General features: G+C 40.3%; 1 protein-coding gene across 6 annotated transcripts in view; it reads left to right on the top strand.

Annotated features, from left to right (window-relative positions):
* The window catches only part of WNT7B (Wnt family member 7B), an 85,776-nt gene that overhangs the window by 10,547 nt on the left and 48,066 nt on the right, over nucleotides 1–27,163 (top strand). Inside the window, exon 2 of one of the 6 annotated variants that reach the window (XM_072335534.1) lies at nucleotides 20,631–20,691. The exons of the other annotated variants lie outside the window; for them this stretch is intronic. Within the exon in view, the coding sequence (XP_072191635.1) occupies nucleotides 20,681–20,691 (11 nt within the window). The 5' untranslated portion in view covers nucleotides 20,631–20,680. The remainder of the gene's footprint in view (nucleotides 1–20,630; nucleotides 20,692–27,163) is intronic. 6 annotated transcript variants of the gene reach the window in all.

Here is a 27,163-nt window from a genome sequence, read left to right as displayed (position 1 = left end):
TTTGTAATCTTTGCCATGCATTCAGCCAGCCAAGATGCTGCTTCACCTGTGTAAGCTGAAATTTTGGTTCTATCCAACCTTTTTCTGAATTACTGTAGGCCTTACCTCACAGCATTTTGTTGTTTATTAGAAAAACATGGTAAAATCCATCAGCTCATCAAGGAAGGTTTCCTTCATTGGGTATAGGTAAATCAGGGGTTCTAGCATATTTCACCTTGCTGGAAAGGGAAAGCACTTTCAATGCTAACAAAAGACCTGTTTGCTTTTCTTCATCTCGCCGAGATATGTTTTTTTATTTTTTCTTTTGAGGCCTACTAGGTCTTTACTTACATGATAGTTGCCATTGTATACCTAATTGGAAATCAGCATTAGCTTGCTGACAGTAGCTGGCATGGATTGTGTTCCTTCTAAGACATCTTGTGAGATAATTAAAGCGATGACTGACAACATAGCACAGCAAAAGGAATGTTTCTAAACTAGAACTGCTTTCACAGCTTGCTTGTACACATTTTCTTAAATGCAATCCCAGTATAACTACACTGAGTCTGATAAATTCCCCGGAAATTAGTCAACTCCCCCATCCTCCCCCACCCCCCCTTTTTTTTTGAGAATTGCTCCTGCAAGTCTTTTTTGTTATAAATGCTCTATTTCATTTGTATTCAAACACATGCATAAGAATATAGTGCTTATGAAGGGTGCCTGAATCACTGTTCTGGAAAATGAATTCTTCTCCTTAGCCGCAAACCAGCACAGCACAAACAGAGGGTGTGTGTGCTTCCCCACTCCACCCCATCTCTATGTCTCATCCATGACCTAGAGGGGCAACCTCTAGCTAGGCATCAGCGGGTGGCTCACTCTCTGTACTTATTTAATCCCTGGCCAACCTGCTAAGGCTGCCAATAAGGGTGCCAATTGTGGTGGTGGTTTCTGTGATGTGGATAGTTGTCCACTGGGAACTGGATTAAGACCATCAACTCATTTCAAATACTCTAGGCCACAAAGCATCTGCCAAACGGTAACCATTTTTTGGTCACTACTTACTTGGGTCATGTTTGGATCAGCGATGAAAGGCTCCATATCCCAATACCCATCCCCCAAGCCATACAATTTCCCAGAATAATTTCTTTAAAATAGGAAAACCAGTATTTATTACCCTAAATTATCCTTTGATCTGTTGTTTTCAGTGCATGTTTCGCCCTTTCAGGTACTTAATTTTCATTAATACATTGTAGAGGATTCAGGCACTGGGAGAGGTGCTGGAAGATGGCAGGTGGCAGATGCATGTGTTGTGATACAAAATGATGTCTCAGAGGGTAGATACACACCCTGGTGCCTCAGTTGGCATTGTGTTTGGACTCAAAGTGGATCTTACATCTTCAGACTTACTTATTACGCCATCCCTCAGCAGGAAAACTACCATTAGATAGAAGAACACACTGCTTTCTTGATTTGTCTTTTTCTTCCTCACATACCTAAATATATACAGCAGAGAAATTGAATCAGTGAGCTTTGCTGGTAGCTCTTTCAGCAGCTAATTATATTGTCAGCTGTCCCTTTTGCCACAGTCTCTAAATGTACCACAGACTTTTGTGTATGCCCTCGAGCATACCAGGTTATTGGGAAATGCCTTATTTCCCAGATATTGAGCTGTAGGATGCGGGAAACAAATCATTTGGCTCTAACCACATGGTCCAGCAGGACAGGGAACTAGAGGGGAAGCTTTCTTGATCTCAGTGCAGCCCTCAAACCATCACCAGTTCTTCTCTTCAGCCTACCTGAGTGGAGCCAGGGCCAACTGTAGTTGGCAGTGAATAAGACTGGCTCCTGTACCAGTGTGCCCTGGAGAGATTCCCTCCCAGAAAAGACTTGGGGGGCTTGCATGCTGCCAGAACACTGAAGGAATGGCATTGTGGCTTTTCTTGACTAATAGAAAGCTGTGCAGTGTTCTTACCAGCTCTACATTGAGCTGAAGCAGATCCTAAGAGTTGACTTCTTTTCCTAGGGGGAAATTCACATTTATGCTAGCGTGAAGACATTAATTACTTATATTAGTTTCTCAGAACAGTGAGTCATTCACCTTCTCTATTACACCTGAAAGCAAAGCAAGCTGTGATACCAAAAGAGTGATAGCTAAGATAAGATAGTAAAGAGTGATTGTTAAGATAGAAAATCCAGAAAAATCCATTACAGTGGTGGATGGTCAGATGCAACAGACAGGGGTGAACAAAACAATGATGTTGTGTTAATTGTGAGTCTCTGGTAGTATCTGCTTTCTACCATACAAGAAAAATGTCAGGAACATTGTATCAAAAAACATTTCATAGTGGTTTATTGTTATTAGACAGTTAAGTGTATTATTTTGAGTTTACTTTAAAAAAAAATTACAATAATAAATGAAAATATCTTATTTCATATATCCTTTCATTGTGAAAAAATGTTTCTATTAAGAGAAATAGAAGGAGTTTGGAAGAAGTAGGGATAAGATTATGTTTGAAAGAATGTATACAGAGATATAAGTATGTGTAGAAGTCATAATTATTTAATTCTTAAAAAAAAAAAAAAAAAAAAAGTTTCACTACAAAGCCTTCTTTTTATAAGTCTCTCTGCTTACCTGGAGCCATTTTATCTTGAATTTCTATTTCCAGAATAGAAGCTTCCCTCCAATGACTGCTGAGGCTTAAGTTCAAGAAAACATACAGAGAAATATAAGCATACAAACTTAAGAGAACTTGTTGTTACATGCCCATATTCAAGCAGACCACAGACTAAACCTAGAAAGCATTGGACATAGACAGGGCCTGTATGTTCATACATTCACTCACATACGTTCTCTGAACACAAAGGGATTTCAACACATGATTTGATTAACTCTTTCCTATAGCAAATTCTGAAGTTTCCAAAGTTAAATGGTTGCTCTGTTTTTTATATACTTACATATTTAATAACAAACTCCAAAAGTGATCCCAAAACATAGCAAGCCAGAGAAATCTCAGTCTGGGTCAGACTTTTCCTGTTAGCCCAATGGCTGTGTGCAAGGAAACGGTGTCTGTTCCAGGTGCTTTGGGATACAGAGACTGGAAAATCCAACAGGAAGGATAGCAAGCAAACAAGAAAGAGAGAAGGGGAAGTTGTTCAGTAGCAGGAAGGAAAAAAAACAGAGGTAGACGAAGCATGAAAAACAGAAAAGATGGTGCTGGAGAATGAAATGGGCTTTAGGATGGTTTCCAGTGGAAGGCAGTTCTTTGGAGGCCCAGTGTTTGGCAGAATCATCACTTAGTTTTTCTTGTTGATCAAAGCCCCACCAGTTGACCAGAAATTTAATCACCCGGGAGCATGTCTTTTGCATCTCAAAATGAGGACTGTAGTCAGGAGAGGAGCATAACTTGGAACCAGAGGCAAGCATAGAGATGGGAGACATGATCAGAAGGCATGAGCAAAGCAGCTCAGGAAGCCAGTCTCAGGCAAGAGGCTTTGTACTGTGCCACTGAAGCTGATTTGTCCCATGTGGAGGTCTGACTATCACTGGTCAGGAAGAGACAACAAAGGACAAGGCAGGACATGCTGGTTGCTAATTTCAGTGAGCGAAGGATGATCCCCCCTTTTGAGGAGGGGGCAGGGGCAGAGATGCAGGGGAAGGCATGTAAAAGAGGTAAGAGACAAAGCGTAGTTTACATCAATAAGAGAATTTGGCTTTGGAAGAAGATTTTCTGCATGGCTGCTCCACATAAATTGTGCTTAGCTTTGCAGATTTTGGGGTCTCTGACAAGGCTCTTGAATGTAAACTCCCAAGGACAATTTCACTATTTAGCATTCCAATTTGCTATCATCCACTAAACCTAAAGCTTTGTGAGGGTGCACTTTCAGGTTTAGAAATTTAGTGATACTCTAATCATAATGGTTAACATGCACACAGATTAAAGGATTTCGTTGGTGAATACCAAGGTACTAGGGAGAAAATGCCCTGTCTGGCCTGTGATTCCACACCGCAGTGTGTGATGTCTGTATTAATAGCATAATATCACAATTCTTCCATTACAGCAAATGCTGTGTAATACCAGTGTGCTGGAGGCAAGGGGGACAGCCACTGTGCAGGGAAGCTCCATGGAAAGCTTTTCCTTCCTCTAGAGCATGAGTTCATTTCAAAAGCCAGGCTTTCAGAGGGCATAACATTGTTTGTGTGCAGCCAAACCATGAAGGATTTTCTTCTCAAACTAAATTCAGCACTTTTCTTCTCATCTAAAGAACTCTTTTCACATTTTCAGCAGATGAGGATCCTGTTTTTTAAATACGTATAGGAGCAATGGCTTAACATGAAGTAGAGAACCTTGGCTTTTGTAATATCCATGCACTAATGGAATGTAATTTATTAAATTTTCAAGTATTTGGGGGTATATCTTCATTTTAAATTTTTATTTTGTAATAAAACTGGATCCAGGTCCACCCATATTTCACATTTATTTCTTCTTTTCTGTTTTTTTTTTCCTTTATGAACACATGCATATACACATGTGTGTGTGTATGTGTGTGTTAGTATGTATGAGGAATGTAAAGAGTTACATAAATATGCCCATCAAGACTTTGAATGATTTTCTAATCTTCTTTTTTTACCCTTGTGAGTTCTCTTTCCAGTTTGAATTGAGATCGGTGTCTCATACACACATTATTTCAATATAAGTCACACAAGCTCATTCCTAAGATTTCACTCAGCAGTTTTCTCTAAAGGCATATATATATAAGTAGACCTAGCATCAGGACAATGTTAACTGGCTGGCTATTGTATGCCATCCTTGTGAGGAAGTGAAATTAAACTCCTGGAAATAAACAAAGCAAGGGGTTGTCATCTGAAATAAACTATCTTATCAGACTAAAGTCAGTGCAGCTATGCTGATTTGAATCTTGTCCCCAGTTAAACAATCCCAGAGTTGTATTCTTTTTCTTCCTCTCTTCCATTCTGTCCATTATTTTTTCCTCTAACAAAATGATTAACATAACTGGTGGAGAGACACAGGACCCTGAAATAAGGCTCAGAAGCCACCTATGGTCTCTCTAGGTGGATTCTCCTCCATTACACACAGCTAGCCACCTACTTTCCTTGAGATGTAAAAGCTGAGACATGCCACATGGGAAGCAGGGAGCACACTGAAAATACCTGGAGAGAGGCTTGCTCACAGGCTCAGCAGCACATGCTTGCACACATGTGCAGTCACCAGGGCAGAGAAGTAAATGCAGGCTCCAGCGCTTCCAAGCTGAGAACACATATCTGGGCAAACATAGGTTATTATAACTCTGGACAGCAAACCACAAAGGCATTCAAAGAATCACTACCACAACATTTTACAGAATATTATTACAACTGTCACCAGCAGCTCTGTCAGAAATCTGAAAATTGCAAAGGACAAAATTTAACTGCTGAGGAGCAGGGAATTCTCAAAAATTCTCTGGCAGTGTGCTGGCAGATAGGATGAGTGAGGAAAATACTGGGTTTTGCTATTAACCATCCTGCTGAGCACAGGGGGAGAACTATTGTAAGAAAGATGTTACATTATCACCTATACCTCTTCCTTTATGATCCTCCTTGCATCTTCATCAGTACTTTTATCCTGCTCTCCCTATATGTCACACCACCTCTGGAACTGGGCTTGTTCCAAGGATTCACTGAAAGAAAGTTCTTCATCAAAATTTCTGACCTTTCCAGGGCTGAGTTTAAAAAAAGGTTTGAATTTTATGAGAGAGAAAATTAATCAGAGCTGTGCTCATCTGGCCTTTACCTGTAGCAGCAGAACATCTCGCAGTATTACTGACATAGTATAAAGTACCTGGTTGGACATGGCCTCGCATGCTGCTAAGAGATTTAGTCTGTGTATTTATATATTTTGGTGTAAAATAGCCGGTATTATGTATTGCTCCAGAATTTCCTTATGCAACATCAATTACCAGAGAAGTAGAGATTTGGACAGAAGGACCTGGGAGCTGGAGCTTCTGCAACTTAAGAAACTTTCATAGGAAATAATGTTGGGGCTGGAGTCTTTGGGAAACATTACAGTATGGAGTGGAGCAGGGCTTTGTTGTGGAGGTGGAGAACTTGAATTCCAGCTCTCAGTCCCATGATCAAAGCAACTCTAAGGAACCTCCACCAGTTGCTGCTTCATCCAAAAGCAATGCAACAGCACATGACCTAAAAGTTTCTGGTTAAATGGTTAGGAGTGAAGTGGTTAAGCACACGGATTGTCATTTTCACTAGATTTCAGTGAAAGCAGATTTATAGAATGATGTATTAGTTGAGAATATATTCAGGATCAGGATAGTGCTGCAGTTTCCCCGCAATGAACAAGGACATGTTAACACAGTTGGCCCCAATTACGCTCCATGTGAGAGCCTGCTAGTATGTGTGCAAAGTGTTGCTGGGCGTGTGTAAGCCTGTGTCAACAAAGCCTTACTGTCATCACGTATTTCAGGGAAGGCTTCCCTGGATTCCCTCACTGGAGCACAAACACTGCTCCTGGAGGCTGAGGTGGGAGCACAGCCAGGTTCCATGCACCTCCTCTGCTCCTATGGGATGCCCTGAAGGGTAAAAGTTATCCTAGAAACATGTAAGGGAGTTATACCAGTTTTTTACTTGTTATGCCCATCTCCCTTTAAAGCCAGCTATTTTTTACAAGAAGAATTTGGTGACTTGCTTGTAACAGCATGGGCACTGTGGAGTGGCATGGTGTCCAATTGTGAAATTGCTTTATTGTGAAAAAACCCTGCAGCTGGCACAGCCCAAATGACGTGGCAATTGGTGTCAACCTGGAAAGTGAATTTCAGCATCGTCTCACTTGGGTCCGGGCACGCAATGCTGGACAGGACATTTTGTTATCTTTGGTAGTTGTTTGCTACCAGGATAAAACATAATTGTGTTTTTGTGAGAGTAAAAAGTCCAGAGTGGGAATGACAACATGTCGTAAGAGGAGTACCTTTGATGCAACCTGAGGTCACTCTCGACTCAGAAGTGCAGGTTGCCTCAGAGCCCACGAATGTAACTGTATAAGGCCAAAAAATGAACATAATGGAATTCCAACTCCTCAGTTGTACAGCACATTCCCTATCAGTGCTAATGGCATGTAGGATATTGCACATGAAGCCTGCCAGTTTACCAAGATTGTCTGCTGCATCCCTGCTGTGAGAAATACCATATCATGTGGAAAAATGCTTATCTATGTGCTAGTAGGTTTGTAAGTGCTGCTTGGGTTTGGAGCTCCTAAAGTGGCTCCAGCATGCCTGGCTTAATGGGTTGGGAGCAGGAGAGGTACAGGATAAGCTATGTATGAGGCATTTCTGCATCTTACCAGCTGATACCACCACAATGTGTACGATATCAGTGTATGTGCTGAACAAAGCAATCTGCTGTATCGTGTTCCCACCTCTCTCAGTTCAGTTTTGTGGCTGATTTTTGCCAAAAAGCTTAAGCCTGGGAGTATCCCGTTGGCTCTGTTTTGAACTCAGTGCGAACACGTGCATACTTAAAACTTTCCACACACTCTAAAGCCCAGCCTGGTGACCTCTGTGGGACTAACACTGGAGGGTTGATCTTTCAGTCACAGTGATATGTGTGCCTCACTAACTGTGGCAGGTGGTTGCCTCACCAGTCTGTTTGCAGCCACATTTTTTTCTGACCAGGGATGTTTGGCTTGCCCCTTTGCTCTCAGCCCTTTGCTTGGACAGACTGGGTCACTTTTTGAGCTGCATTTAAGACATGAAGTCAGAATTCTTTGGGAAATTTTCCTGCAGTCATCGAAGCTGTTTGGGACAAATCTGCATAAGTGACAAGCTGAATATGTAATGTCATTCAGATGCCCAAGGGAGATATGAGCTCTTGAGGAAATCACACTGCTCCTGTGCTAGAAGTCTGTCTCTCTCCATCACCCAGGTTTTCCAACAAACTGACAGACAGACTTTTTTGTTGGAAAACATGGGTGATGGAGAGATGGCCTTTCAATGATCTGTCTTGCAGCACTGTTACAAGCTTGGTGAAGGCAGTCACTTCTACTGAAAGCCTGGAGGATACTGCATGACTCACAGGTGTGTGCCATAGCTAACTGGAGGTGCATGCCATGTCCATGTAGCACTTCCTGCCTTCTCAGTGCCTCTTATTGCAGAGCTGCATCCCAGCTGCCAGTCCATGAGGGAAGGAGAGGGGACAGCATGTAGGATGAGAATACTAAGATGTGAACTGATACTGACTGATACTGATTCTTTCCCATATGCATGTTGTTGGACCTCTACTGCAGTGGAGGACAGTCATTTCTCCAGAGTCCTCAGACTTCTGTGGAATTCAGAAACCTTTAGCTCAGCCCATGCTTGTTTGCTACAATCACTTGCTTTAATGGGGTGAGTCAAATTGCTCCAGTTACCTGCCCATTTGAGACATAGCTGACTGGGGGAGAGGGTGTGGAGGTTGCAGCAGGAGGGAGAAAGAAGGAATAGTCTTTGAAAGCCAGTAAATGCTACCACTTCTGCTAATTGCATAAAAGTCAAAAGCTAAGCCATAAATGGTAGCGCAAATGTAAGATTACTCAACAGCCCTGTTATTCAAATGCAGAATGCTGTATGAGGAAGATATAGAAAAGCTTAGTGTTAGAAAAGGCTCTTATCTTCATTTGTTAAACCACTCATGTGTTATGACAAGTCATCCCCAGCCGAACAAATGAAGATTAGTGCACCACCAGCAGCATTAAAAAGAATGATGCTGGGAACTGTAACAGCAGACCTAACTGGTCCCTGAGCATTGGAGAACTGACATCTCCATTCAGCATTGGCTCAGACCCTTTCCTCGTGAAAGGTTTGATTTCACTTGTCTGTCATGTACTGATGAATATTCAAAACACTTTTCTTGGTAGGGGAAATGGTTTCCCTGTCCCAGTGAGAGTGAAGAGACCCCTACTGATTTCAATATGCTACAGATCAAGTTGTGGAGTGGCTAATAACACACACAGGGCATTAACATGAGACCCAGAAGGATGGCAGATATCACAGTTTCTGCTCATGTTTGGTAGCTCCTGATAAAGTTGAGGCATACTGAAGTGGCTTCTCAAAGATGACATGATGTGAAGTGTCAGTGTAATTAGCCTGGATGTTAATATCCAGAGTCATTTTTGAAGTAAACTAGAATACATATTTGTGTGTAGGATTTTTTATTTGAAAAATTCAATATACAGAAACCACAATTGCTCCATGATAAGAAGTAAACAAAGATGAACAAAAAGAGCTATCAAAGGCACTGCATGTTGCAATCCATTTGAATGTTTATCTGCAGCAACATGTAAGAGTTGAATCCATGCAACCAAATTTAGGCAACTGAGAGAGTCATGTTGGGATTCTGGCCTCCTTGAATGCCACATGAGGTTGACAGAGAAACAGACAGGTCTGTGGGGTTGTTTAATCCACCTCCTATGACTCATCCTGGGAAATGACTAGCTCTTTCCTTGGTGGCAGAGGGAACCTCAGGGGCCTGGTTGCCTAACATGAGCACCTTTAGCAACACTGTTTGGCATAGAAAATCTAGTCTAATGAAAAACACAACCCAATATTGTTGTTGAATTTCTGTTTAAATATATCAGCTTTGGGTGAGAATGCTGAGAGGCAGGAAAGTGAGAAGGTAGCAAATAGGATGATAAAGCTCTGTGCCCATGTTACATCATGAACCCTAGTTAGCACAGGGAAAATGAAGTCCTGGCAGTCATTGTGCTGCATGGATTTCCAAATTGATGAACAGAATGTGTGTAAATTAAATTAAAGTAGCCCTGCTACTGCAGCACAGCAACCTTCTCTATGTTGTTGGGCTGAGTGACAGCACTGTCACACAGCAGCATCTTTATGAAGATGGGATGGTGAGGATCCATTGTACCAACCCCAGCGCCTCTGTGGAAGCAAAGCGATTCCTTTGCCTTTCCTATGAGTTATCAGTGCAAGGGTCAAAGTACGTCTGAGGAGGAAGCAGTGCAAACCTGTTTCTAATTCAGGTAAGGAGTTCAGCTACGGAGTAAGGGGAGGTAACCCAGTCCCTAGAGCTGCTGAAGTCTGCTTGGCGCTTCCAAGCAGTCAGAATGAGTCACGGGGAGGGACACAGAGAGAGAAAGAAATGCCAGCTCAAATCTGGGAAGGTAGAGAGTGTGGGTGGAAGGCAAATACCATAGAAGAGCAGAGGGCTGTTGCATGAGTCAATAGAATCATATAGATACTAATACTTATCATAAATAGCAAAGCGGTTTTAGTGGCTGCAAGCTCTCAGAAAACAGTAAATGAAAATCTTTTCCTGTGGCTAGGAGGACCAAAGAGGAAGACGTGAGTGGAGGAAAAAGAGATAACAGGACTGTGAGCACAAGTGAAAGGGCATTGTGGAGTATGACATAATGGAACACGAATTAGTGGCAATTATGTGGCATGGACAATGAGATCAGATGATTAGCTTTTCCAGAAAGATGCTGTGTTGTTTTTCCTGGTAATCTCTTATTAAAAGGGTGCTAGAATGCATGAACAATACAAGAAAAATCCTTCTTATTCTAGTGGCTTTTCTTTCCATAGCTCTGTAAGTTTTGCGCATAAAGCATTACGGGATACTTTTTTAACTACTACTTCATTTTAGTATTATGTTGCTTGCTTGCTTTGGTTTTCAGATGGCAGTAAAAGAAAGGCTTATTTTTAGCTTTGAAGGTTGCTTGTGGGGAGCTCTGCCAACACAGAGATCACCATTTGCTACTTTTACTCTACAAGATTTTCTCCAGCAAGGTCCTGTCCTTTGGGATGAAATAGCCTGTCAAGGATTCATTTATTTCTTCACAAAATGCACTGGGGGGTGAAGCAAATTATAAACATTATAGCAAACTTACAGATTCTTGACTTTAGTAGCAAAACAGACATTGTGGAAGAAGAAATAGGAATTCATCATTGAAGACAAGGAAGCAATGCAGTGTTTACTATTACAGTTTACATAGAATGAAAAGAAGCTTAGGAGTGAAGAAGCTTAAACTTTGGGCACTGCCAATATACAGAAATGATATGTAAAGTAAATATATATTATTTGAAGTATGTGAAGTAAATATATATATATTTACTTTCAGAAGGACAGATTGCTGTGAGTTTCAAATATCATTGAATCATAAAGTCATTAAGGTTGGAAAAGGGCACTAAGACAATCTAGTCCAATCATCAACCCATCACCAGCATGGCCACGAAACCATGTCAGTCAGTGCTACATCTGTCCTTTTCCTGAACACCTCCAAGGATGGTGTCTCCACTACTTCCCCAATTCCAATGCCTTACTACTCCCTTGGAGAAGCCTTTTATCCTAACATCCATCCTGAATATATAATCGACAGTGCTGGACTCCAAACCTTCTCTAGTAGCCCCATCCACAGGTTAAGTTAAACACTATTTAGAATGGATGGAAGGGTAAGAATCTGGGCCATAGCTGTTATAGATTAATACTATACATACAAGCCAATGTAAGGAGATTTTTTTTTTTTTTTTTTTTTTTTTTTTGAGAAATTATAGAAGTGACTGCTATGTATTTAGTTTGGTACTGCAACTTTTCCTGTTCTATGGCTGCATCAGTAATTTCAGATGAGACAGTTCAGAAGACTCTTAGGAAGAGGCTGCAGAAAAGGATGCTGTCCTGACCTTCATGAATGTTCATCTCATCATCTCTGTAGAGCTTCTGAGGAGGAATTAGCAATTGGTGTACGATTTGTGTCCAAATTTGACTATTAAAAGCTCCAAGTCTGTGTTAAAATTTCAGTTTGATAACTTTTTTTAGTAGTAGATGTTTCCTGTATTTGGTTACTTGACTGGAATTCCCAGTATATGATTAGCTGAAGTGATGAGCAGTCACAGCTGCAGAAGAGCAGCAGAAGTTGGATGGTTCAGTATTACAAATCCAGAACAACTCTGGACTAATGTTGTAAGATCTGTACAACTGAACTGCTCAGGTCAGCAAGTACTTCAGAGTTACATCTTACTAAAACTCAAAGGTGGGAAGAATCATATCTCCTCACCTCAAGGGGATAAATACCATCAAAGATTTTTCTGCGATTTTCTCTTAATATTGGTAAGCACTATCCAAAAGCCAATGTGAAGCTCAAAATTAATATATAAAATGGAATTTGAAGCAGAAATAAATCTGGGGATGTGCACGGTGAGCAAGAATGCAAAACAGAGCAATTGCTCATCAAGAGAGTGCATCCACTCTGAGCACTAAATGGACAAGAGGGTTCTGAGAAATAAAACTTCACCTTGACATGAACACAGAAAACTGCTGGATTAAAGTTTCATGGGCAGTTCTCATTCTTGCGTTTCATTCATTTCAACTCTTGTCTTGAAACTGTTAGTTTAGAACTACTTTCTCTTGGTTAGTGTTATATGCACTTACAGGTTAATTTAGAAGGACTTATGGAATGACCTAGGACATGAAAGCTGGGTGTAGTTATTTTTCTTACTCTTTCCACCCTCCCCCCCCACCTCCATTTTAGGACAACACAGCTTTTCACACTTGATTTTCTGAGGCTTCCTCTATGACATAATATATTGGATCACTCATTTTTACATTAACAAGTTACTTGAATCCAATTAAATTCTAGCATTTAACGGTTTGGAGTTTTATAGACATTTCCCAGATTTATCCCTTGTATTACTCTAATGACTTTGGTATTTGGCTTATTGCACCCCTTTCATTTAGCAAGGTTAATCCTGCTAGCTTTTCTCACAATGAAGAGATGCATAGACATGGCCTACTACACTGGGCTCCTTTGTATCAACAACTCAGTAAATGAAGAGATATATCTGGGTGCCTTTGCAGGGCAAAAAAGGGCTACTTTATGTCTTGCATAAGAAACAGCAGCATTCACAGGGCTAATTACAACTTTGTCACGTAACTGATGGAAAACCACTAAGTGATGATTTCATGCTGCAGTTCGCTGAAGACTGAACTATACCTATAAGCTCTTGATTCAGTCCTTCATAACTCTTTGATTTTAGCAAAAATTAAAAGGAATATTTCTAGATAGAGTCATTATAACACAGCATAATTTCTACAGTTGATTACATTACTGAGAAAGAATAAGCTGAGCCCAGCCCTTTGTTGGAAAAGGAAAGCAGAGTGTATGTCTGGGTGTGTGTGCATAAGTTGCATGTGTATGTGTGCAGGCATGTTCAGGTGTCTGTTGTAAAGTTGGAGTTAACTACTATTTAGAAAAAAAACAAAACAAAACAAAAAAAAAACAAACCCAGGCATTTCTTCATTTCTTCTGAAGAAAAGACTTGTGAGAGCGTTGCTGGCAAAACATCTTTGCTGCAGAAGGGCAGGGAGAAAGAAGAATGATGGCAGCAGAAGAAGGGTATCATGGAATACCTCTTAGCAGAAGAGTGATGGTTGCAACCCTTGGGATGATGCCCAAGGGTTGTGGCTTAATTTGCAGAGTGCACGCTGCAGTACTCTTATGGCATTTCAAAATCCAAGGAGATGTAGCAGCTAGGAAGAATCTCAGCAATGGGAAGCTGTGGGTTAATTTAACTATCCCACCATTCAGCTACCCAGAGGAAAGCAATGAGATTGGCTTGTAAAGAAAGAGAAGGCAACTGTATCTTAGAATGCTACTATCAACATGATAGAGCAGAATTAAATTCCATACTGGTGGTGTGTGTTTTGTCTTAAGCTGTCATTTGCTATTCTGTGGCAAATGTTTAAGTCTGAATCAATGATGAGAAGACAAGAACAGAATGGTTCAGGTTTTTGGAACAGTTAATGTTATCACAGGAGTCACTTGAGCAGATCACCAGGAAGAGGAACGGACCATTCACCTTCGCAGGTGCCCATATAAAGCCTGTATCCTTTCTGACATGTGTTTTAGTCTTGTGTTTCTCAAGTTAGTAGTTCATGACCTTTTTAAAGGTCAAATGAGGATTCAGGTGGCATTACAAAGTTTTAGGAGGCAAAGTGAAATTGCTGGGTTTCTCCAAGGCAGAGGAGTGAGAGGCAGATGCAGTTGCTGACTCTCATAGTTGCACTAGCCAGGGCAATGTGCAGGAGCTCAGCTCATCCAAATTGTAGGGTCTTGCAGAGAACTAGGGATGTAAAGACAGCAGAGAAGAGGTGCATTACTGCTAAGTGGGGAGTCAACAGAATCAACATTAACAAACCACAAAACTTCTGCTCTAGTTATAATTGGGTTGCATCTGTGATAATATTTTGGCATATAATTTAGCCAGTATGTCCTCCTTTACTAAGACTCCATTCTTTCCTGGATGTGGCAGGGATCCTGACCACTGATGATTAGAAAAAAGTCTCAGGTTCTCAGTGCCTTCTTTACATCTGTCTTTAAAAGTCAGACTGATTATCCTCAGGGTTCTCTACCCCATTTACCTGGAAGCCTAGGATGGGAGACAGAATAAACACCTGACAATTCCAGTGGAAACAGAGACCTCCTGCTCCTCCTGAGCTGTCACTAGACCATGGGGCCAGACAAGATCCAACAGAGTGCAGAGGGAGATGGTGGAGGTGATTTCCAACACGCTTTCCACTATCAATCAGTGTTCCTGGTCAATTGTAGAGGTCCCAGAGGATTGGAGGCTTGCAAGTGTGACTCCCATCTACAAGAAGGGTTGTAAGGAGAATCTGGGGAACTACAGGCACATCAGCATGACCTCAGTGCCAGGAAAGGTTATGGAGCAGATCATCTTGAAGGAGATCATACAGAATTTGCAGGGCAGCAGGGGGATCAGGCACAGCTAGCATGGGTTCATGAAAGGCAGGTCCTGCCTGACCAAGCTGATTTCTTTCTACAATTGAGTGACCTGCCAGGTGGATGAGGGAAAGGCTACTGACATAGTCCACCTAGACTTCAGCAAAACCTTTGACAATGTCTCCTACAGTATTCTCCAGGGGAAACTGGCAGCCTGTGTCTTGGCCAGATACAATCTTTGCTGGGTAAACACTGGCTAGATAGCCGGGCCCAAAGAGTGGTGGTGAATGGAGTTAAATGCAGCTGGTGACTGGTCACAAGTGGTGTTCCCCAGGGACTGGTATCAGGTCCTGTCCTGTTTAATATATTTATTGATGGTCAGGACAAGGGGATTGAGTGCACCCTCAGTAAGTTTGCAGATTACACCAAGTTGGCAGGAAGTGTTGATCTGCCTGAAGTTAGAAAGGCCCTGCAAAGTGATCTGTACAGGTTGGATAGCTGGGCTGAGGCCTAAGGGATGAAGTTCAGTAAGAGCAAATGCTGGCACTTGCTGGTCCTGCACTTTGGCCACAAAAACCCCAGGCAACGCTACAGGCTTGGGACAGAATGGCTGGAGGACTGTGTGGAAGAAACAGAACTGGGGGTGTTGGTTGGTGCTCAGCTGAACGTGAGCCAGAAGCTTGCCCAGGTGGCAAAGAATGCCAGTGACATCCTGGCTTGTATCATAACTAGTGTAGCCAGCAGGAGCAAGGAAGTGATCATCCTTCTATACTCAGCCCTGTTGAGGCTGCATCTCATGTACTGTGTTCAGTTTTGCATTCCTCACTACAAGAAAGGCATCAAAGCTCTGGAGTATTCCAAAGAAGGACAACAAAGCTAGTGAGGAGCCTGGAGCACAAGTCTTATGAGGAGTGGCTAATGGAACTTTGTTTATTGGAGGAGTCTCTCAGGGGAGACCTTACTGCTCTCTACAACTTCCTGAAGGGAGGTTGTGACAAGGTGGGAATCAGCTTCTTCTCCCTCATAAGCAGTGATAGGACTAGAAGGAATAGCCTCAAGGTGCCCCAGGGGAGATTCAAGTTGGACATTAGGAAAAATTTCTCTGAAATTCTAGCCAGGTGCTAGAATGGGCTGCTGAGGGATGCAGAGGAATTTCCATCCCTGGAGGTGTTCAAGAAATGTTTAAATGTTGTACTAAAGAATATGGATTAGTGGGGAAATGTTGGTGTTGGGTGGATGTTTGTACTAGAAGACCTTGGAGGTCTTTTTCAACCTTGGTGATTCTATGATTCTATGATTCCTTGAGCAAGAGATAATCAATAAACAGGGTAATAGTTATTTTAATGTTAATGTTAGTCTGTTCAACATAGTCGAACTTAAATATGGTCCTTAAGATGGTTTTGCTGAGCATCTGAAGGAGACATTTAAGATTTGCTATACCTATATTTATATACCTTTTCTGTAGCTGGAAAGCACTGACACATCTCTGAACAGAGTGAAGAGAATAGCTTGTTTTAGAACTACTTTGGTAATAACATCGACTTATCTAGGAAAAAACTTATGGGCAGCTAGGGAAACAAAACTATCCCATCTTTCTCTCAAATAAATGAATATCAGCAACAACAGCAAAAAAATATCAGGGTAGTTAAAGAGAGAAAAGGATAGTTTGGAAGCCAGAGAAAAGCATTAAACATGACGGGACTCTAATTTTTATGTCTCTCTTCTTTGCTGTCAGCTTGTTAATGGTAGTAAGTATGTGGGAGCCAGTTTAATTATTCTAATTATTTTTTTAACCAAATGAATACCTAGTATTGAGTCCTTACTGTGACAAAGATTACATGAATAGGCAAGTTACTGTCTGGGCTCACATAATGTCTAGGAAGGTAAAATGAAGGTAACAAAGCATGAATGAAGCACAAGGCAATGAAGCATCCTGTCCAAAGATACATGAGTCAGAGCCAAGAGTAGGAGAAGATTGTTCTTTTGATCCAGTGTCCCAGCCACTGAAGAAGTTATTCTCCACCTCTCATTAATGGACTTTCTGTGTCAGTAGGTCAGCAAGGAAAACAAGCCCAACCTCTCAAGATCCTGCACCTATCTGATGCCTACCTCCTTGGAACTCAGGCTGCTCTGTTCATATCTGGATATCAGCTCACTACCTGTGTTGGCTTGTCTTAAGGTCTCCTGCTATTATCTACCCTGTTACATGTGCATTTCATGGTACAACAGATTACAACAGATACTTTATGAGTCTATGACTCCAGAGGAGAATCTCCTATATTTCCATTTCAAATTCTAAACATATTCAAATTCTAAACTTAATGAAGTGTCTAGCACCTGCTTGTTTTGGGGCATGTTCTCTATAGCAGTACATCTACTGCTTGTGTGGGGTTTTGATTCTTTCTTTCACATTGTACTGTAACAACTGGACTCTTCTACTCCAAGAAAGGAGAAGGTAATTCCATAATTCTCAAAATGCACTCAGAAAACAAGTAAGAGTTAACTTGGCAAAGATACTGCATGAGAAAAATTTCACTCTATTAAGGTGGTAGGGAGATGTGTGAGATATTCTTGAGTGTCAACAAAAAACTTTTCCATTAAGACTCATTAAAAGCTTTGTGAAGTGATTAATTGCCACACTCAAATTCAAAAAAGCTTTTTGCATATTTCTGTGTCTGAGTACTCATGCTTCTAGTCATACTATTTCTCATCTGATGCTAAGAATTTTTGATGCCCTATTTTTAACACCCTAGACTTTTCTTTACTTCACACAGGAGAGGTTCAAAGACAATACAGTCTGCTTGTAGAGTCTCACTGTTCTTTGAGGATCTTAGAGGATCTTAAGAGGTTCTTAGCTGGATCCTACCAGCAGCCCATACTGATTCGGAAAAGGTCATTGGAAAATAATTGTAGCCAGGATAAGTGTAGACCTGCTGCAGAAACATCGAAATCCTTAAAAAAATTGCTGTAGAGAAATTGCAACTTAGGTTTCTGGGTACAGGAACTGCAAGATTTTCAGAGGAGCCTATTTATTTATTTATTTAGTAATCTCTACCAGTACCATGTTGCAATTTGGCTAATTTTGAATTACACTACTTGTAACTTGACACAGGCCAGGACAATTGTAATTTTGCAAGTCAGTTATTAACAACCAACCCCAAGGATCTCAGACACTGGAAGGTAGTCTGGAGATAGAAGTGAAATAAAAGCCACACAAAAATTTACTGAGCTTCTGAGTACAGAATATTAATTCTGTGTGAGTTCACAAAATTAAGTGAAGCGCACATAATATTAGTGGCATCTCTAGTAGGTGGGTTGATTCAGAAGTACTGTGTCTTATTCATTTATGTGGAAAATACAATGAATACAAAGAGCACAATAAGACTTTTTGGTAGAGCAAAGTCTCAGCTACAAAACACTATTTTTCAACATAGTCACTGTTGTTTACTATGCATTTTAGCAAGTGATGAACAAGAGCCTGCATGTCATCTGCACCAATGGAAGTGATCCCGTGTTTCAGAGCTGTTATGATGGTGTTGTTGCCAGGAAAATGTCCATGCAGTCCATCTTTCATTGTTCAGAAAAGATGAAGGTCAGAAAGTGCCAAATCCAGACTATGTGATGGATGTGGAAGGACAGTCCAGGCAAGACTGGCAATGTGCTCTGAGGTCTTCAAACTGGTATAGGGCCTGGCACTAAGGTGTTGGAAGAGCAAGACTATCTTCATCTCTGTCATGACTCTGCAAATGCGAGCCTTCAACTTAGTCAGCATCACGATGTGGCAGTCAGTGTAGATGGTTTGTCTGGATTCCAGGAAATCCAGATCGCCTTTTTTCCTATCCCTATCTTATTCACACAAATACACACACATACACATAAAATAATTAAGAAAACTCTATCTTGGAAGAGCTGGAGGAAGAGCCATCAGGCAAACATCCATTATTGAATTATCACTGATTTTATTTTAATCTTAGTTTGTAGTTTTATTTTTCTTTGCAGTCTCTTCTTTGTTGTGCTGAGTCACATAAGGTCAGCTCACTCAATCATCTCTGCCTTAATGTACATCCTTTTGCTGTGTTCATGTATTACAGCTGTTGCTATAAGCAGGCCCTTCTTATCTTGGGTCCACTAGTGAACGAGCAGTCCCAACACATGCAGCTCCTTCAGACCAGACCATGGCCCCTTCTGCTGTCATTACAGTTCTTAGTCTTCTGGGTAGATCTCCACATGCTGCTGTTACAGCTGTGGATTCTTTATACACATAGGTGACAACCTATAGGTTAGTGGATTTGGTCTAGGAAAACTCTTTCCCCCAAGACTTCCTTTCTTTCCTGGTCTTTCCTATTTCAATACTGTATGATACTTGCATTTCAGTCAGGGCATGCTGTTGGCTTCAGTCAGTAAAAGTAACCATAGTGGGCTGCAATATCTTAAGACCTCATATGACAGACCATCATCTTGTTCCTTGTTTGGCTTAAGAATGACTGAATTTCTGTGCTCTGGGAAGCATTTCACATTCTTAGTGAACTTTTCTCTGTGTTTGTTAGTTTTATGCAGTGATACTGCAGATGGAGATGCCCTGTCCAATGCAGGGCAGAATTCCCTTTACCAGGAAGTTCACATCAATGCTTATGTCTTCCACTGAAGTAGCACAAATGTGGTTTTGCACTAAATAATCAAATTGACTAGAGGAATAATTGTGATATTAATGGTACAAGAAAGTTCTACGGTGTAAAAAGAATTATAATGTCAGTCTTCCCTCTTGAATTCTCCAGCACTGTGAATCAAATATTCTTTTTTCCTATTAGCATTACAGGAAGAGTCATAATCTGCTTCCATGTAGTATGGATTTATTCATTGCCATTTCTAGAAAGCTCTGAGATCCTTAAAGTACTCAATTTACATGCAAAAGCAATAAGCCTATTTCATAAGTATGGCCATGCTGTAACCCAGATGTTTTGTCACATGTGGTGAGAGGTTACAGACAAAATCCATCCTGTAATCACTTCACTTCTCCAGTTAGAGGCCATCCTATGAAGTACACAGAATCATACACCTTTTCTCTCTGAGTTAGAAGTATATCCATCTACTCAGTGTATATGTTGTACATAAGGAGGTCATGAACATACATTTCTGCCCATCTTGAAAGAGTCCCAGAATAGCTGCAGGCCTTTGGCATGTGTTCAGTGTCACATTCATGGGCCTGTCCTGGAGTTAAATATCAAATGATATCTAAAATACTGAGTAGAATTATTCAGTTCTCAAGTAGAAAATATCATCCATTTAGCAGTAGGCTGTATCCCACTTACTCAAGGACTCAGCAGATTTCTTTCATTGAGTTTTGCTGAAATAAAAAACGACACTGGTCCTTGTGCAAACCAAAAACTGAAAAGCCGTTCTTGTAGAAAATTTTGCAATATGTAGCTAATACTTGCAAGAATTTTATGCAGACAAATTATTTGATTTTTTGTCAGTTGTCTGATTCCAAAAAACACCAGAGAGTTTTTAACACCACAAGAGATCAAGCCCTCTGTTTCATCTCCGGGAGGAAACATCAAAATGTAGTACATGCGTCATCGTCTATCACCATCTATTTCCACTGTGAATGAGACATTTGGTATCTCCAGAGAAACTGGATTTGGGGTTTGCATAAGATTGCATTGTTTTGTTCTACAACAAAGACGTTGATTTTTGTTAGCTTTTGGGAGTTGGTTTGTGATGTTTGGATTGTATTATCAGATAAGTCACCATATGGGTTTGTTATCAGATCCTTCGTGAAGCTATAGTTTTCCCAACACTAAACAAAACATCAAAAAAAAAAGTGGGGGGTGGGGTGGGGAATGATTTTCTTACTCTTGTGGTTATGTAAGGCAGAAAGAATGCTGTGAATTTTTCTTTTTTCTTCTTGGTTGACAGGAAGTTTTGAAGCATAACAAGCAAGGGAGGTCTGAAGTATGCTTTAAGACATGGCATTAAGGTATTATTTTATAATACCTTTTTTGTGAAAGCATTCACAACCTTCTCTTTTGTTTGTTAAAGTTAATTGCTGAACAAATATATATGACATTTCCACACTGCAACTAGTTTTGCTTTTAAAATGAAAATTAATACAGCGTTCTGTATTTTTTAGAACACATCAGAGGCCAGAACAAAAGCAAAGAACCTGGAAAACACTAACCACCCCCAGGAGGAGGCTTGGGAGGATGAATTTTATGGCTTTTGAATAGCAAGACCTTTTCTGGGTGTCTGTGGGGTGGGCTTCCCCACACAGAAGGGCAGTTTGTGTCTCATGGTCAAATTTTCAAAATAAGTGAGATTTCTGTTGACCCTCCAAATGGGTGGCCAACTCATCAGAAAGAATTGTCTGTCAACTGAGTAGATTTGTGACAGGGGTGAGTGGTCCTACTTACGGACTGAACCCATGACCTCCTAATCCAATCTTATATGTAGTGCCTGCTAGACTGTTCAATGGTCATTAGACCTGGGTGAACAGTTTGGACAAAAAACTGAGCCATTCTGGGAATTAAAAATCTAAAGAAACCAAAGCTCAGCTCTCAAAATTTTGGCTATCATCTTCCATGTAATTCTGTATTTCACTGATATATTGCCTTTGCTACATGTTTGTTTGGCCATGACGGTAAATTTTCATCCTGGATTCAAGAGGATAATCTTGGAAATTTTGAGCATATGGTACAATTCTTTTATATGTGAGCCAGATAAACTGGTGTTTAAGGATTCACTTCGATGCAATAACGTAACAGTAATCTAGCAAAATCAGGCAGTTTGAAATTTACTAGGAATGAAATGCCCAGAATATGAATTTAAAAATGTAAACACCGGTTTAAATCTAGAGCTGCATATTTAATGTGGTATTGGATAGAAAGTTTTATCCCATATCATATAGAATTCCATAAATTATAGTAAATTCAGAAGCATCTGATTATTTGGACTATTATTTGGGCAGACGGGCTGGCCTAAAAACAGAGACTACTTTCCAACCTGAAATTGAAATACATTTTTTCTCCAGTGTATGTCCTTCCTTAAAAAAAGAAAAAAGGAAAAAAAAAAAAAAGAAAAAGAAAAACAAAAAGAAAGAAAGATAATGTACTATGCAACTATGCAACGTCTTTGGGGAATGCAAATTAATCTGTCTCCAGCTTTTGTGGTCTTGGAGCATCACGGGAACCTTTCAGTGTACACTTACAGTGGACAGCTTTGCACTCTGCTGTACAAAAGCATCCCAGTATAGGGGAGTGTTCTGGCACGTGTACTTAGAGATCTTTTGATGCATGGGTTATTTTGATATACTCAAAGGCAAGTATATGCTTCTTTGGCAAGAACTGGCCTAATGCCTCAGGCAAAGGCATGTCATGTAATCTGAATGCCCACTGAGAGAAACTGTGCATGCAGGTTGCAGATTTCACATCTTAGAGCATGCCCATGACTTTCCTTAGCTATAATCGTAATTGTTTTTAACTAACCTTCCCCTCTGTGTAATGGTTAAATCCATAAGTCTTAATGTTATTTAACTTGTGTGACTTCAGGGAAATGTAATAATTTCACAGAGTTTAATATGTTGTATGATGTTATTACCAGTTGAAATTTTTTTGCTCTAGAAAGGTTAAATGTAATATAGACAGAAAACTTAGATTTATCCATCAATTTCTGTTACAATTCAAGGTAAAAGTGCTTAAAAAAATCACAAAAAACAGTGGCAAAAGAATGACAACATTGGGGAAAAAAAACTAACAGAGTAAATATTTGTTATCAGGGAAGGTGTTTCCAGGAGTGAAAGGCTGGAGGAAGTTGAAGACCAGGGTGAGATGCAGAGATTGCTCTTATACCATGCTGGGGCCTTGCTGGGAGTTTTTGGCATTGCTCACCCTGCCCTGGGTGCTGAATGACTGGTTGCATTTGCTAAGCTGTCTGCCTAAATGTTCTGCAGATTGCACATGCTGTATTTTTGTGTAGCTCTTGTAGTACAGCCTCTGCTGGCTCAGCTGTGAATCCCAAACAATCTGATTTTCATTTTTCCGCTTAAAGAAGTTCACTCAGTGATTCATGGTTGTAAAAGAACTGTTTCAAAACATTAGATTTAGAAGAGAACTAGGAAAAAGAAAAAAAAAAAAAAAAAAAAAAAAGCATGCAAAATATAGTAGAAAGAGACAGATTCAAAGATTATTTTCAGTTTGAAGGCCTGAAGATGCTGAACCAGTCAGTACATGCCGCAACAAACATTCAGGTGTGAATGCTGGCATATGCACAATCTTTTGAGAGAAGATCTTATAAGTATTCAGTCTACTTTCACAAACTCATCATGATTTGTGAGAGCTTGGTCCCCAGAGACACCATGACCAAGAGCCCCTAGGATAATAACATAAATGCTCAATTTTTACAGCTGCCTATAAAAATCAGAAACTCCTCCTGGAAAAAGAACTCAGAATGGCTTTTGCTAATCCTACTGAACACCTGGAGTAAGTGCAGCAACTTGGGGAACTAGAAAAGATACTGTGCAGTTTCCCATGACTCCTACATTAGTTAAAAGGAACGTTTTGATGCAAGCAGCTGGAAGGAACTTTGGCAATGTGCAGGCAGCTTGTTGGGTGTTGTATTGCTTTGTGACAGACTTGACAGTTCAGATTTTAAAGCACAGCATTTCTGGTCATAGAAAGCCCACATGCTGAATACAACTTTTTGAGCAGTACAAAATGGGCATAGCATTTCTCTCTAAATTCCATATTCTACAGTTTCTGAGGGGGTTGCCCCGGCTTTTTACCATCACTTTCTCAGTTTGTGGCCATTTCACAGAGATGAACAACTTCTGGGAGCAGATCTGATAGTCTGATGAGCCTTACAGTTTGCTAGCACCTCAGCCCTGCTTCCTTCTTTAACAAGTATGAGCAAACTCACATCCACAAACTCCTTCACCACTTCATGCTAGGATGTGAAGCATAGGTTATCTGTCTGGTGGATCACAATTTCTCTTCATCATCACCGGTGGGTGCGAGATGCAGAGAATGCAGACCTGCTTCATAACAGTGTTTTTGCTTGCAATTGTGATGGTGAAGAAGGCTGCAAATAACTGTCATTGGGAAATAAAGGCCAACAGGTAGACTTGGAAGAGAAAAAGCAAGATTAATGTACTAATGGGCTCTTAATATTTTTACAGGAGCAATTTTGTTTGATATTTGCTTGAAAACATGTTGTAATCCCCCTCTCTCTCTTTGAACACACAAATATTTATTAAAAGTATACAAAACCTACCTAATGCAGTGTTTCCGCACCCTGCACTTCCTAATACAAAGCTTCCGCTGCTTAGATTCATTTTGGAAAATTTGGTGCTTACTCAAGTGTTTATTCATGGACATTTAGTGATGGATTTACTTCGCCCAACTTGCAGTTTAATAGCAAATTTCCAGTTATGGGATGAAATGACAAGGAAAGCATGAAGGGTGACAAATAGAGTACTTCTAACAGACCCTCCTTTTTTAAGTCTAAGCTCTTCAAGATCTTGTCTGGGTTGCGCAGTCTGAAAGGGACTTCCATAGCACCTCTGTCTCAAGAGTGTGCTTATGTTGCAGGCAGCCTAGCAAGGTTTAGAGCCGCCTATATGGCTACAGCAAAACCTGCTGGTTGCCAAACCTGTTCAGGGAGAAGGACAAACACCTGGGCAATCAGCTCATGCCTATCTCTGCAGTACTGTGGTTATGTTGCAACTTTTGTAAGGTCATCTAATTGCTGACTGAATATGTCTGCGTGCTCCTGGTGATGGTGCAGGTGTAGCCTGGTCTGAGAGGAGGGTTAGCTGTGTAACTGCATCCCTATAACAAATTTCATTTATAACTGAGCAAACTACTGTTTCCATTAGTTTGTGCCTACGTAATATTCTGTGGGCTCTCTTTTCAGGTTGTCCCAACCTCTCACTGAGTAAGATGACATGGGATTTTGATTGCTGGTTGCACCATGACAGTACCAACCAGAATGTTCATGGGGGTCTTTAAATTGATAGAAAAATACCAGAAGGTAACAAAATATCTTTATTCCAAATGCAGAGTTCTGGAAATTAACTGTTGTGGTTTGTTGGTCTGAAAAAGGCAAACCATACCTCCCTTCATGTCAGACTTGGCAAGAAGATGATTTATGTTTCTGGGATGCCATACTTATTTCCCATTTATTTTCTACATCCTGGAAACTACACAAGTTTATAATACATGAGTATATACCAACTAGTGTAATTTGAGGGAAGTGGTGAAAGTGGACCAGTGATGAAGAAAAAGAATAAGGATGAAAGCTTTGCAACCAGACTGGGAATGTGTCAAAGGGCCAGTGATCTTCCTGACACATCTGGGCTCATGTCAAAGGGCCCAGTCATCTCACCTGCTTCCTATGTCCTGCACACTTCCACAGGAGAGGCTGCTTTTTCCTGACCATGCTGTCACCTCAAAGATTAATTGATCTAACAGAAACACTGAAAAAAGACCTCATGCTCCTCATCTCTGTATTAGTAGACATTGCTTTAAGTAGTAGTTGTCTTAAATTAAGCGACATAAAGACAGCAGAAGCTGCCACTGTTGTGAGCAATGCACTGCAGCCATAGAAATGTGTCAGTAGGTAACCCAAACAGCACCAAGCATTTGAGGTTTTGGATTTAATTTTCTCTGCAGATGTCACTCAATTTGATATTCCAGTATCTCATGGCTCTAGTAAATAGTCACCACCATGAAAATGATGCTGAGGAAAGGAAATGAACAGATGAATAATGACTTAAATTATTTGTTGTATTCATGTATTACATGTAACATCATTGACAAAGTGAATGTAATATTTTTCTCTTTGGCTGCTAATTCAAGAGCAAACAGACTGCTTGATTTGTCAGTGCAGAAATAGCAACCTCCAGTGGTCACTTGGTCCAAATTACACATTGTGCATGGGGTCAATATGACTTCTTCCCTTTCCTGACTTGAAAAGACCTCTGAGTCTACTTTACATGGCTTTTTTTGGCTGGAGTTTAAAGCCACATGCATGTTTTCATTTCTATGTTTAATAGACACTGTCTTAAAATTAACATAGAAGACTTAATTTTCTGATGGAATTACTCATTAGTAAATATTCAGAATTAATTCTCCTTGACTGCCCGTATCTTGGCCAGCAGAAATGAATTCCCACTTGCACTGTCAGAACAGTAGAGCCAGATTATATCCATCTGGGAAGCAGACATTTTCTGTTCCTGTAGATCCATTATTACTTGCTTTCCTCTTTCAATTTGTCTGTCATGTCCATGGAAGCCCTGTGCATATGAAGACAAATAATAATAATAATAATTATATATATATATAAAAATTATATACAACTATAAATTATAAATATAACAAAACTCAATTTTTAGAAAATTTCACCAATGCTCCATCATTGATATTTAAAAGCACGTATGCATATCTGCTATTAAATAAATGACAATTTAGAGAGAAATAGACAGGTGGAATGTATGTTTCTGTTCACTGGAAATATTCTACAAGGGTTTCTAAGCCACACCATGTCTGACATACATCCACCAGATCACATATTAAGTAGGGTATGGCCTTTCCAAGTATTGGACTTCTCCTGAATGATTTCATTTTTCTCTCCCTCTTATAACTGCTTCATAGGGAAGAGCAGTCTGCTGAACTTTGGACAAGGCCAAAATATGCATTCAGTTGGACTTAATTTAGGCTTGGAGTTGACAGTTTGGCAAATGTTCACATCTATGTGTATGTCATATGCAGTGTAGACAATGTATTTTTCCTTATTTTCTATACAAAGAATACAACAAAAGCATGGAATTTTACATCTTGAAATATGATTTTTTTTATTTTCCTATAACACCAAATCATTTCTGTGTAGACACATGAAATGTGTGGCTTATCTCTTCCAGCCGTTTTGGTATTTCGAAGTTGTATTCCCCCAGAGTGGGACTGCAATATCCCACCACAGTTACGCTGCAAGGTAATTTTTTTCCTCTGTGGTGAATCACTATTCAGCAAACAACTCTGTAACTTTGTTAGATATCAGCATGATTCTTTCTAGTTCTAAAGGAAAACAGAAATGGGGTGGAAGGCAAATAATAGCACTTGACATCCGTACCAACAGCAAATGCTCAGCAGGCAGCCTGGCATTCAGAAATGTACATTTTTGTTATTGATGGGAGAAGTTGCTTGGTACTTTGCTGGGCATAATGCATGGGTGGATACTGATAATGAAAGAGTAGGACCTGTTAACTATGTTCTTATACAGCCAAAAGATGAAACCAGAAGTGTTTCAGTGTGATTTTTACATCTGACAAGGTCTTGGATTTTCAAAGAAGTCAAATCGCTTTATATCAACACCATTTTTTCATTAAACTTACTCAGATAAGTTCAGTTACACCGCATGCGTCACCACCTTCACCACTGTGAAGACCAAAGCAGGGATAT

Source organism: Excalfactoria chinensis, chromosome 1 (assembly GCF_039878825.1).
Source record: "Excalfactoria chinensis isolate bCotChi1 chromosome 1, bCotChi1.hap2, whole genome shotgun sequence".
In the NCBI taxonomy this organism is placed as follows: domain Eukaryota; kingdom Metazoa; phylum Chordata; class Aves; order Galliformes; family Phasianidae; genus Excalfactoria; species Excalfactoria chinensis.
The sequence above is the reverse complement of the archived record's forward strand: the minus strand, read 5'-3'. Positions and strand labels throughout refer to the sequence as shown.